This window comes from Podarcis cretensis, assembly GCF_951804945.1.
Source record: "Podarcis cretensis genome assembly, chromosome: 16".
NCBI lineage: Eukaryota > Metazoa > Chordata > Lepidosauria > Squamata > Lacertidae > Podarcis > Podarcis cretensis.
In genome coordinates this window covers 10568063-10581727 of record NC_137186.1, presented here as the reverse complement: position 1 = coordinate 10581727, position 13665 = coordinate 10568063, and the positions used below count along the sequence as shown (strand labels likewise).

The window sequence follows — 13665 nt, the reverse complement described above, 5'->3', positions numbered from 1 at the left end:
AGCACACATTCTACTCATGTAAAAACACGCTGACCATCCATGGGCCAGATTTAGATTGGCGATTGGGCCGGATACGGCCCCTAGTTTGCCTACCCATGACTTAGGCGCTGCCGTGGACAAAGTTCTTTCCCCCACCATGACACCCTGAACACCTGTGAGTAGTAGATATACCAAGAGGATCTGTAGGGAGAAAAGTGTCTCCAAAATATTCAAGGTCCAAAAGGAGTCTCTGCCACTCAGACTCTGCAAATAGCCCATCTCTCCCACAAAAAACAGCCAATTCCACCACCAGGCCCCACCCCTCAATATTCAAATCACCTCCCATTCCTGGGTTCTGCCCCTACACCAGAGGTGACCTGCAAGTTCATACGGATCGGCACTGCAGCGGAGCACAAACAATGATGTAGCATGTTTCTTCTGGAGTCATTTATTCAGTATAAAAATAGATATATATATATTACAGAGGTAAAAAGCTCTACAACATTATCTCCCCTTCCCCTCCGCACACAGAAATATATATTTTTGCAGTCTGTTCATTTCTCTGTCCTTGTGATTGAATATCACCCTGTGCCAAACAGGGGCATTGCCCTTTGCTGTCCTCAACGGGTTTGCGTACACAAGACACAAAATGTCCGCCATCCTGCCAGACTTGAAAATGAAACCTCCCTGGGCAGAGGCAGTATACCAGAAGCTGATAGTGGCCATGGGTAAGCAGCACGGGGAGGACTGGTAGTGCTTCCTGGAGATAAATGGCTGACCACTGCCAGAAGCAGGATGCTGGACCAGGTGAGCCCCTCAGTCTGATCTATCACATCCTCAACACGACTGGTCTTCAGTTTGATGCTTTCAGGTACAAGGCAGCGGTCTTCTGAACTCTGGGCGCAGGCAGGGGGAAGAGTCGTCGTCAAAGCGGGGCACACAAAACAGGGGATTCCTCCCCACTCCAAAAATTCCAGGGCCTGCCTGTTTGATAGTCACATATATATATTTTGCACTGTACATAGTCCCAAGGTAACTGTGTGTTTCCAGTTTCATGGTGTGCCCAAAAGTCCACAAGCACCACCAACAGGGCGTGATACAAGGTGGCATTCCTGCCCGCAGGAATCTCAGTGCCACAACCTTTGTGGCAGGGCCGGATCCATCCAAGCCTTGTTTGCCGCCGGGGAGCCAAAGCGAGTCCCCCCAATCTGGTCCATGTCTGTCTGCTGGAGGGAGATATCTGTCCACAAGACCCCTCACCAGTCCCAGACCCCACCAGCCACATTCCTCGTAGGGCTGCCAGCGATTTGATCCCGGCGCTCAGCCTGCTATAACTGACTGGTGCACCACCGCATCACACGGAGGCATTGCTGGCGCGTGGAGACTCGCGTCCCCCACACCACACTGTGTTGGGTGTGTGTGTGTGCGTGGCGGCAACAGAACAGGCTCTGCCCCCTTTGCTGATGGTTTCATGCTGGGGAATTGGGTGCCATCAGGGCCCCTGCGGCATCAGCAGCGGCAGCAGGAGGACGACGAAGGTGAAGGGGCTGCAGAGACGGGGGGCCGAATTGTGCCCCACGCTGCGAAGCATCGTTGCATCAGGGTCGTCTGCCGGGGAAAGAGAGACAAGCAGATGAGAAAAGGGTCTGGTAACCAGCAAAGTTGGGCACATAGGACAAGAATAATATGCGGCATGATGAGAGGCAGGATGACGAGGTGCAAAAAGGCTTTGGAATTCAGACCGTGGGAAGTCAAAAAAATTAAGATTACAATTTCCCCCAATGTATTCTGGGAAATCTTATTTGCTAAGGGAGCTGAGAGCTGATATGAGACACCCCTACCCTGAAATTCAGAACTGCAGTTCCCAGGCAAGAGGAACCGATTGTTAAACCACTCTGGGAATTGTAGCTCCGGGAGGGGAATAGGGGTGTGTGTCTCAGCACCTATAACAAACTACAGCTCCCAGAAGTCTTTGAGGGGAACCCACGACTGTTTAAAGTGGTACCGTAATGGTATAAATGCGTGTTGGGGCGTGTGGCCTCATTCTCACCACCCCTGTTGCCTGGGCCTGAGTGCGAGGGGGGTGGAAAAACAGCAAACGCAGGTCCAGAGGGGTCTCTTGTCAATGGGTCCCCCTGCAAATGGCTGATAGTGCCGCCCCTCTTTGCGGCACCTCCACACACCCCACCCCTACAGAACAAACTCTCTCCCATGGACCTACCTGACTGAGGTCTCCCCTTCAGGGTGGGGCTGCGGCTGGGGGGCATCCGACCTAAAAGCGAATGGAGACACACAGTGAAGGCCGGACCCCAGAACACAGCCAACCTAAATATTGAGCCCATAGTTCTCAACCCCAGCTTAAATCTCAACCTGCAGCCCCTGTTCTCTTGATGCGGGGCAATACCACTGGGGCAATACTATTTGCAACTAGGGGGCAATACCCCTTGCAAGGAACATGGAGAGCAGGCTTGCTCAAACTCAGCCCTCCAGATGTTTTTGGCCTACAACTCCCATGATCCCTAGCTAGCAGGACCAGTGGTCAGGGACGATGGGAACTGTAGTCTCAAAACATCTGGAGGGCCGAGGTTGAGGAAGCCTGGTGGAGAGAGTGCAGGCAAACAGTTTTGAATACTGACGTGTGTCAGGTATCATTATTAGGCTCAAGAGCAGTCACATAAAAAAGTGGGGGGTGAGATTAGACATCAGGGAGAGTATAAACCTTCTCCCCCTCTCTCACACATACAGTTATCCCAATTTATATTGCTTCCCACCAAACGGCCAAGTATCTCACCTTCTTTTCATGGGATAGGAAGTGGAGGGGAGACAGGGACTCATATCAGATCTGTCTTGTTTCTCCAAGGCAGCCTTCCCCAAGCTGGTGCCCCCCCCCCCCCCCGATTTCACTGTCATCCCTGGCCCATTGGCCATGCTGGCTGGGGCTGATGGGCACCAGGTTGCAAAAGGCTGTTGCAGAACTTGGCAGATAGCATTTGCAGGCCGGACTAGAGACGGAGAGACAGACAGATGGACAGACAGACAGTGTCAGGCACTAGAAAACTCACCATTCTTTCCAACCACTATGACTTTCAGTTTAAGGCAAGATTCTCCGTGGTGATGGATAGGTTTTGCTAATAGGGAGGAATTGAGAAAGAGATTTTTATTGGCGAGAGTTGAAACAGCCAGGTGGTTTTGTGTAGGTATTGGGGGACATCTAGTCTATATGAATCTGAGACCTGGTAACTTGACACGGACTACAGAAGCTTTTGTTAATTTTTATTTACTGGTGCATCTATTTTGGGTGGGTAGGTGGAGGCTAAAATTATACAACACATAACTTATCTTCAATTCTTCAATTAAACTACACCCCACCACAGATCACCCCAAATCAGCTCCTCTTTCATTCGTTACCCTCCGCCCAAATTAATTCACCAACAAATCCTGTTCCTATCAAGTTTGATTAACCCCAATAACCGCCCCCAAATTTCCAATAGAGAAGTCATTTTAGTTTAGTTCAATCCGCAAAATTTATATCCTACTCAGTAATCCTGATCTATTTCCCTCAAATTCATTACCAGGCCCAAAACAAGAGATCTGGGGGCCCTCAACTCACAAACCCGACCCAATTCCCTGCACTGCTGAAAAATTCAGTCTTGGCCTCTGGCTGAGATGGATTTAAATGAGGGTTAAACACAAACCTTCCTACCCCAGTGGATGTTCTTAACCAACACCACAAACATTAGGAAAAACCCGTGACAGATCTCTCTTATAGGTCAGCCCTTAAAGTCCTATAACCAGGGCCTGTTAGAAATAAAAACCACCATGTAGCTCTTAGGCTAGTTACTCTCGTTCCCAGCCTCCTCTTTCCCCATCTGTAAAATGGGCTTAAATAAGTGACCTTCCACCATCTCAGAACGACACAAGATAAGAAATCTTAGGAGCGCTAAAACGGAAAAATAAACGACAGCCGGTAAGGGTGTGTGTGTGTGTGTGTGTGTGTGGTTTCTCTGCCACGGACACTTACAGATATAATAGTATTCGTGGCCCTCCCGGAACTCTTTGCCCAGCGTGAAGGGAGTGTAGCGCTGGAATTTTTCCGAAAACCGCTCAGGGCCGTGCAGGGCATCTGGCTTGTTGCACTCCCACCGGATCTGCTCCTTCGAGCGCGGTTTGCAGGTCTCGTACTCCTCCTGCTCCACCAGGTATAGTGTGTAGCGTTCCATCGAGTGAGGAGCCACGCTGCTGTCCTCGTAGTGTGGGCAGATGATGTCCAGGTAGTCGTTCAGCCGCACCTCGACGGAATAGCTATCCCACTGAAACCTGTATCAGGAGCAGGGAACGACAGCGACATTAGTGCTTGCAAACTAACGCCTGCGTAAACTTCCTCTAAGAAATCCTTACAAGCAACCCTGTAAAGTAGGCACTTTCAGACAAGGTTGGTGGCGGTGGAACAGGCAGACACAATTTTGAAGCCAATGCTGTTTCGTCTCCATCCTCCAATAAAGTTAACGTTGCGAGAAATGTCTAGGAAATTCTTACAAACTATCTCCTAACCCCTTTGTAGGAGGCTTGTGGGCGGGGGCAGAGCAGACACTGTTTGGAAATCGATACCATTTCAATTGCCCCAGCACCCCAATGAAATAAAAGTGTCACAGTTCCATCGCCTCCCCGCTAATAAAATAAAAGTTACAAGAAATCCTCACAAAACAGCCTTGCAAGATAGGAATCCCTTCGTAACTCCCCCCTCCCCCCAATAGCTTCAACATCCCAGGCTGGAAAAGTAAAATTTACAACAATATGGCTATGACAAGGAACCAGCCAATTCTATTCAGATGAAAAGAGGGGAGAAAACGGACTTTAAAAAAATGGAAACCCATTGATTCAGTCGCTAACAAAGTAACGGCATGCTTTTCTATGGATTCCGTGCATTTCTTTCATACGTTACTCAAAGGGAGCTTTTGTTAAGCTCTTCCTGTATATCTTTGAGATGGATTTTTAAAGAATAGAATAAAAACAATGCATACAAACAACTTCCTCAAAGTGGGAGACTGCTGAAACACCCCTCCCTCGGGTAATTATTTGGGGCTGGCTCTTAACCTAAATCATTGCCACTTTACCTAAGTGTTACTATTTTCTTAAGTTGACCAAATGCATTTAAATAAACCTTTATGCAACTCTCTCTTATAGCTGCAAGGCAGATGCTCCCCTACCCCCCCCCCCGGCCCAAAAGAAAGAACAAACTTCAGCCTGGCCATTTGCTAAAAAATAAAATAAAATCCACTTTTTTTTACAGCGTTTATGAGCCTTGGAACTGCTGCACACATGTTAATCCGGCTGACATCTTTACAACAGCCCCAAGGTAAATCAGTTACATTATACCCATATTGCAGATGGTGGTGGGAGAAACACTGAGGCCAAAGGCTAATCAAGCGAGCCCATCACAGAGGGGAGATTTGAACGGGGGAGTCTGGATGTCACAACTTAGGTTGCAAACCTGCATGTGCTTAGTGTTTTTATTTTTTAAAAAAACAGGTTTTTATTAAGGATTTTGTGATACAAAACAAAGAAAAGTTGTGAGTAAGACCCACTGAAGTCAGCAGGCTTACTTGTAAATTATCTGGAGATAATCTCCAGTGGCATAACCTGGTAGGATGGGGAATTTCTCCCTGCCTGAAATCTGGAAGAACTGCTGCCAGCCCGTGTGGACAATATTGAGCTAGGCGAGTGGTAGAAGGCAGCTTCCTCCATGGGCAAGTTTGCGGCACGAAAGCTCAAGAAAGATTCCAGTCCTCACAGTTCAAAATAGTTTAAACGGGAACGCAGAAAGCTCCCTTATACAGAGTCAGAAAACTGACCCATCTAGCTCAGTGCTGTCCACACTGACTGGCAGCAGTTCGCCAGCACTGGAGACAGGTGATACTCCCAGCCCTACCCGGAGATGCCATTGGGGATTGAACCCAGGATCGAAAGCAAATGCTCTACCCACTGAGCACACGACACAAGAGCACTGCTTCCCCCTTTCAGGGCTGGCCCTGGAAGTTTGCTGGGCTAGCCCACATTCCCAGCAGAGAGCCAAGGTGTTTATTAAAGCCAAGACAGCTGTGGAAAGAGAGACTCCGCCCTGAGTCACAGAAGCCTTTGGAAACCGAAAGACTCCTCAGGAGAACGAACCCACAAACCGGTTTGGCCGCCCGAGGCAGGTGGCAACGAAGGATCCACCTTATCTTGGCCTCAGGTGCAGAGATAGCAGCAGGGTCTGGGTTGGGGGGGGGGGTCGCCCACCCACCCTCCGTCTGTCTCCTCGCCCCAGGGCACCACCCAGAAGTCTTGACCCCCTGGAAGATCCCGAAGCAGCTGGCTGATCCTTGTCAAAACAGTGCAATCAAATGCAACAAGAAGGGCCAGTGGCCCTTCTGAGCCTCATCCATTTATTTCAGGACCTTTATGCACCGCTGGGTTGCCACAAGCCCTCAAGACAACAACAGAAGTATCCTCTTTTAAAAAAGGCAAGTGTTTTTAGACACTCCCAAAAAATAACAACATCAGCTATAAGCGAAAACCAGATTAACAACACACGGCGGTTTCTACATGTCTGAATAGGCTTGACGAAACAAAACAAAAAAAATTCGCTTTTAGCAAGCGCCCCAAAGGGTACAGGGAAGGCGCCTGCCTGATGTCACAAGGCAGCGGGTGCCAATCCTGACAGGTCCAGGGTGCTGTTCTGCAGGGGCACACCAGATGCTTATGGGGAGCCTGCAAGCAGACCCTGAGAACCCCTCCAGCGGTTTCCAGCAACTGGGATTCAGAAAGGCTGCGGGCTGGTGGCAGAAGTTTTAGATGTGGCTGGCACCCCCAAATTCATGATCCAAGGGACAGCAAAGTGTAAAACTGAGTGATGCACTCAGGGACAAATGGTGCCTGGTGACATCAGGTCCGGTGGTGGCGGTTTTCGAAGGGTTTTTGCTTTTTTCTGTTTTTGGCAGGAGGGGTATTTATTGGCATGCAAAGGCTGGGCATTTAATTCTACACAGCAAAGATCTGGCTAAGGTGATCGTTATTTTGCACCAGTGACCCAAAGCCACTTGCCGGGATAGCATAGCACTGATGTGTTGTAGTCAATTGCTTTTTACTTAAACGGTAGGTGTGCTGAAATTAATGGAACCAAGTTAGTCCAGGTCGTGAATGGGTCTGCTCTGAATAAAAGTGGAGTACAACACGGAATGAGAAACTGTAGATCGGGGTGGTGAACGCAGTGTTACAAACTCATGTATATAAGCTAAGCGCCATATAGCACCTTAAACCCTGGTTACTAGTGGCCACAATGGAATGTCTATCCACCAGGGGGTTGATGCCCCATGGTGTCTCTTCCAAAGCTACGATTCTGTGATCTCAACTGCAGCACTTGGCTGTCGCTTGCTCTTACAGCAATTCGCTTCTCCCAGTATGCAAGAAGGAGAAACACACAGGGGAAATGATACTAACTATGCAGAAGTTTCTAAACTGTGGTCGCCAAACCTGGCACCCAGAAATCTCCATGTAGTTGCAATTGGACCCGCACCAGTAGCAAACACACCTGGCTAGTTTAGAACACTGGTCCTCCAGATGTTTCAGGCTACAGATCTTATCATCCCTGACCACTGGGCATGCTGGCTATTTGGGGCTCAGCAGGGCTGGCGTTCAGCAGCTTTCAAACTCCATAATCTGCAGCCAGCATGGGCTAGCGGCTGCTCCAGAGAGTGATGAAGTTGACCGTGAAAGGCAAAGCCATGGTAAGTCCAATAGTTCTTTAAGGAGTCACAGCTGGGGAGCCTGTGTCCCCTCCCAGATGTTTGATTCCAATTTCCATTGCTCCCAGCCTGGGAACTGTAGTTTAAGGGTGCTGGGAACTGTAGCTCCACGAGGGATAGGATCCTTTTGGAAAGGAAGCAATGTGCTTTGAAAGTATGGCATGGATGTGATCACTGCTGTTTTTGACAACCAACAGGCCAACACAAAGCGATTAAGGCTGCCCTTCCTGGAAGGAAACTGCGGCCTCAGGGTTTTCCACCCTGCCAGAGGTGGCCACATCTGGGCCCTGCAATCTCCTCTGCCTGGACTCTCACCCGCCACAGCAACTGCCTCCTCCCTGCAGGGGCAGGAGCTGTACACCCCCCCCCCGCTTCATCCCGCCCCTCCACCCAGGTTGGCATCGGACTTGGCCATCTCTTAAGCCTCCGTGCCAAAAAGACGGTTTCGCCTCCAGCGTCCTGGGCGGAAAAAACACACGTTAAAATATATATCTTAACAACATGTTGGTTTTTTAAAAAAGGAGAAAGATTTCCTGCCCCGCGTGCCCTTGGCGCCTTCCCTTGGGCTCTCGCCAGCGCCGGGCGGGAAGGAAGAGGCCCACGGCTAGCAAGGAAGGGGGGAGATGGACCCTGGGAAAGGAAGGAGCGGCTGGCCAGCTGCGGCTTTGCTCTCTTCCAACTTTCTCCAAGCTGATTCAGCCTTGCTGGCCAAGACCCACCACCTGCTGCCTGCACCGCTTGAGAACTCTGCCCTCTTGGCAGTGCCAGCCGGCGGGTTTAAGGCACCAGTGAAAGGCAGAGAAGAGGCCAGTAATATCTGCAGGGGGCAGACAGGCTCAACTTTGAAATCACCACCCGATTCATCTTCTGCAATGAAGTAAAACTCTGCAGATCATCCTCAAGGGGCCTTTGCCAACTTGGCACTCGCCAGAGGCCAACTCACAGCCAGCCAGCATGTCCAGTGGTCAGTGGCAATGGGAGGTTTTTTTGAACTCTGGAAGCTCCTTTATATTGAGTCGGATCCTTGGTGAATCTAGCCCTTCCCCTAAAAATACACTAAGATTCTAGTCCTCATGGTTCTGAGTCCAATAGGAGCACAGAAAACTGCCTTATACAGAGCCAGCGTCTTCACGCACCTAGTCTGCACAGATTGGCAGCAACTCTCCAGCAGTTTCAGGCCAAAGTTTTCCCCAGCCCCTCCAAGAGATCAGTTGGGGTTGAACCCCAGTATATTCTCCATGCAAAGAAGATGATCTACCTGAGCTATAGTTGTAGTCCAGGGACGTATTTTTTCTAACTCCCCAAAGGATCTCACCACAGGCACGCCCCTCCCTAGGGCTTACAAGGCATCTCTTTTTCAGTGCCAAGCTGGGAACATTCAGTTACAAACAGACTAAAGGAACCTCTGCGCATTTGCGAAGTGCAATTCCTACACCACTTATGCTACTGCAGAGAATCTGACATGCGATGGGGATCATTCCCTCCCCCTCAGTTAACCCCTACAATGACCCTGTGAGGTAGGTTGAGGGTCTGCGACTGACTCCAGCAAGCTTCCCAGTGGGGATCTGAACCCTGATCTCCCAGGTCCTAGCCTGACATTCTAACCCAGGCTTACCTCAACTTCAGCCCTCCAGATGTTTTGAGACTACAATTCCCCTCATCCCTGACCACTGGTGCTGCTAGCTAGGGATCCTGGGAGTTGTAGGCCAAAAACACCTGGAGACCAGAGGTTGAGGAAGCCTGCTCTAACCACTGCACCACACTGTCTTCCTAGAGTAGTTCTGCTATGGGGCAGCTCTACAAATTAAGCAGGTAAATAAATACTGTATGGGAAAAGCCAGATGTCACTTAGAGAAGGATCTGAAATATTTCTCTTGAAGCCTGAATTTGTTTTATTCTGCATTTTTTTAATCTGATGTTTTAATGTGTTGTAAACCACTCTGAGATTTTTTTTTCTTTAGGACATAAAGCAGTATAGAAATGAATAATAATAATAAATTTCATTGCAAAATAAAAATGCTGCCTAGACTTTCCGTTCTGGCAACCATAACCAAGGTTTAAGGTGCCATTTGGCAATCAGATTATATATCTGAATTTCGAACACTGATGCAGAGCTCTGATGGATCACAGTGCCCAACGAGATGCCTCTTCTAAGAATCCCCAAAGCAAGACCTGAGCTCAACCGAAAATCTCCCCACATGCGATTCCCAGCAGATAGCCTCAAAAAACTTGCCCAAATTGCCCAGCGTTCTGCTTTCAGAAATGGCTAACCCAACACCTCTGCTTTGTGCTCCCCAAGCAGGGCAACAGCCCTTCCTCCCTGCTGGCTGCCCCCACCTCCCTGCCAGCAATGTTATTCAGAGGTACACTGCCCCTAGGCGTGGAGGGTTTACTTCTCCAATCACTCAGCCTATTACAAAGACTCAGTGCCAGCATTTACAAAAGCTCTGATTAAAGCAAGATCAGAGCCACCCAAGGCAGCAGCACAGAGCTTACCTGACCCGAGGCCAGGGGGGGCGGGCATGGGGAGGGGGGGGGGAGGAAGGCCACCTGGAAAGGGCCAGCCAGATCCCTGGCCTTGAGGTTTGCACAACAGGACACAGATGTCTGTGCTTCTCACACACAGGCTGAATGAACAAAGGCACCAGAGCTCGCTCTCCCTCCCTCCCTCCCTCCCCTCACCTTACCTTCCAGCATAAAAACAATGGCTTAATGCGATTAACTCTTCAGTCCCCGGGAACTGGCTGGAAACCCTTTGCGCCCACCAATCTCTGGGCCTTTTAACAAATGGGAAAAACCGTGCCGCTATTCAACAGATATGCCAGGGGGCGTACCTGTTGGATTTCAACCTAAGCCCCTACAGCTCTTATTAAAAAACGAAACAAACTGCAACAACTTCTCAAGAAGCAGAGCTTCTTCCTCCTTCCCTAATGCATCTTGTTGTGAGTCTATTTTGAGGGGGGTATTAGCCAAGTTATGTGATCGATTATGTGGGATGAGGCTTACTCCCCCCCCCCCAATATTTTATTCAAGTTGGCACCCCTGGTTGTGGGCCACTTTTAATGCCCCACCCCACCCTCCAATTCCCAGCATGCAAACAAAAGCGTCTCCTACAAGAGATATCTCCTACAAGCGCCATCAGAAGTACAGATCTGTAAGCTCCTTGGGGCAGAGAACCTGTCTTTTTCCTTTTCGGTCCTTTGCGCGTCATACATAAATTATAGCCGGCGTGACATAACTCATTAAAAAACCACGAGCTCCTCAAAAATGCTATAAACTGGACCCGGGAACCCCAAGGGGCAAAGGGGGTGAAGAAGGCGTCCCTCTCCCCACCTCGGCAAGCAAAGGGTCCTTTCCGTCCGCACTGCCCTCTCTTTCCCAGCAAAGACCTGATTCATGCCTCTGTCCCGGTGCCTAGGTACGGGCTGGGTGCCAAGCGCAGGCCTACCGTGTGGATGTTTACGAATTCCAGCTTTTATGCCCAACCAGCTCCTCCTCCTTCCAAAGGTCCAGGAACCCACCCCTCACCCCCATTTTGCAAAGCTAAACCTGCCTCCTTCAAAGAAAGGGTAGCAGCAGAGGCAACCTGAATGAAACATGAGGCTTGGGGGCTGGCAAGGGAAATCTGTGCCAGGCTGCCGGAGGTGGGCAGCCCTGGGTGGCCCTCGCCCCAAATGCAGGCGCAGGAACAGGAGGGGGCGAGCTAAGGCAAAGAGGCGGAGTGGGGGGGGGGAAACAAGGGAGAAAAGAAAGGGAAAAACTTTCATCTGCAGAGCCTTCACGCCAGATTTAAAGGGCCAGCTGCCCCTTTTCCCTTAACAGGGGCAACGACCGAGGCTGGAAGGTCGGAGAGTGCCCAAAATCACACCATCAGGGGGATGGAAGCAGAGTCCTATTTCCCTCCCAACTGTATCCCCACCCCTCAGAATCTCCACGGCCCTTCCCCAGGTGTATTCCAACTTCTAGGGAAAACGACCCCTCCATGGCTAACTTCTAACCGAAGGGGTTTCTAGACGAAACTCATTCTTTCCCTGAACGTCCGCACCCTCTTTCAAGAAGCCTCTGCCCGCAAAAAAGACACGCACACCTATTCAATACACGGCAGATTTTTCAACAACGGGGCGATCGTTGGCCAAGGCTGGCCGCGCTCCCCGCCTGCAAGGCGCCTCCAGTGGAACACCCCCTGAAACCGGACCCCTAAGCGTCCCCTGGGTGCCTGGTTAGAAGGCGGGGATCTCCAAATACGATCCCTCCAACACAAGCCCATTATCACAGGGTGGGGCGGGAGCGACGCCAAAATCAAGGGTCATCCCTTTTATACACGCGCAAAAAGTAAATTCTGGCTGGGCATTGGTGACGACGATAACTCTCCAGGCCCTGGCTACGAAGGCTTGGTTCTCCCCTCCACGCTCCCCCCAAACTCACTTGGGGTTGGTGCTGTTCCAAAAGACGGTGTGCCGCTCTCCCGACGCCACGCACAGCCCGCACCAGAGGCCCACCAGCGGGGCCCACAGCAAAAGCAGCAGCTCCATTGGAGAGGACGCCTGGGGTTCTCTCGTAAAAGAGTAGAAAACCAAAATTGTGCTTGATGCGCCTTTACGCACAGCCGCGGCTGAGTGGCGCCTGCTCGACGGCGCGGACAAGCGCTCTCTCCAAACTGCTCCTCCCTCGCTTCGCGATCTCGCTCTCTCTACAAGCTGGGCAGCTTGCCCAGAGCCGAGCTTTATACACCAGGGAGGCCCCCGCCCCGGGCTGGGCTGGGTGGGGCTGGTTAGGACGGGGAGGGAAGGCGGAGTAAGAGCAACACTCGCTGCGGAGACTTTTGCGCGCAGAGAGAGAGAGATAGACGGGGAAAGAGCGCGGGAGAGACCCGCTGGGAGTCAGCCGCTCACACACCCCACCGCTAACAACAACAGCCGCTGCCACGCCCTGGGTCTTTGCACGTGGGTCAGAAAGCAAAACACAACAGCAAAGCTGTCTGCTTTTTCTTGGCGCCATCTGCGCTACAGTTTTTAAAAGGCATGGTGCCGCTTTTAAAACAGTCTGGTTCCCCCCCCCCCTCGAAAGTCCTGGGAACTGTAGTCTGCTGAGGGGACGAGGAGCTCAGAACTACAGGTCCCAGAGTTCCCCGTGAAGCGGGCTTGGCTGCTAAACTACTCTGAGAATTGTAGTTCTGTGACAACACAGTTCTCCTAACAACTCTCAGTACCCTTCACAACCTGCAGCTCCTATAATTCTTTTGGGGAAGCCATGACAGTTGGAAGTGCTAGCATAGTGATTTAAATGCCCAGCTTTGCATCCTTCTTGAGTGTTTCTGGCAGGGATGTGCCTTGAACCCAGATCTCTTGCTTCCCTGGGTGAGTCTCTGTATGTAGAAACTAGCCTAATGTAGAAACGTATTACAGTATTTGCATTTGTGGCTATACCCACTTTATACTCTGGCACTGCCCACCACTGTGCCCCTGGAAGGCTGCCCAGGAAGGAATATGGGCCTTGGGCTGAAAAAAGTCCCCCAGAACAAGGGTCATAGTTTGTATAATGCAACTTCCCCACAGTGATGGGGATCCCGCGGCCCTCAAATGTTGTTGGACTCCAGTTCCCATCATCCATGACTGTTGGGCCAGTGCTGGCTGGGGCTGATGGGAGTTGGAGTCCAGCAACCTCTGGAGGGCCACAGGCTCCCCATTCCTGCTTTACACCAGGGTCGCCCAAACTCGGGTCTCCAGCTGTTTTCAGACAACAATTCCCACCATCTCTGCCCACTGGTCTTGCTAGCTAGGGATGATGGGAGTTGTAGTCAGCTGGAGACCCAAGTTTGGGGAACAATGCTTTACACCATCGTAGGGAAATTCGGTATGTGATCCCTGAATGGTTAGGACCTGTGTCTAGATCAGGGAAGGGG

At 50.7% G+C, this 13665-nt stretch overlaps 1 protein-coding gene across 2 annotated transcripts; it reads right to left on the bottom strand.

Moving 5' to 3' along the window:
- Positions 1-411: 411 nt before the first annotated feature.
- Positions 412-12448, bottom strand: EFNA1 (ephrin A1). Of its 2 annotated transcripts, XM_079957467.1 has the most exons (5): positions 12189-12448; positions 4001-4296; positions 3042-3107; positions 2201-2251; positions 412-1587 (listed from the first exon to the last, which is right to left on the bottom strand). In XM_079957467.1, the coding sequence occupies exons 1-5, from the start codon at positions 12293-12295 to the stop codon at positions 1472-1474; spliced, it is 636 nt and encodes a 211-aa protein (XP_079813593.1). In that variant the 5' UTR covers positions 12296-12448; the 3' UTR covers positions 412-1471. The 2 variants fall into 2 exon arrangements, with proteins under 2 accessions (XP_079813593.1, XP_079813594.1); XM_079957468.1 differs by lacking the exon at positions 2201-2251.
- Between the last annotated feature and the right edge of the window lie 1217 nt (positions 12449-13665).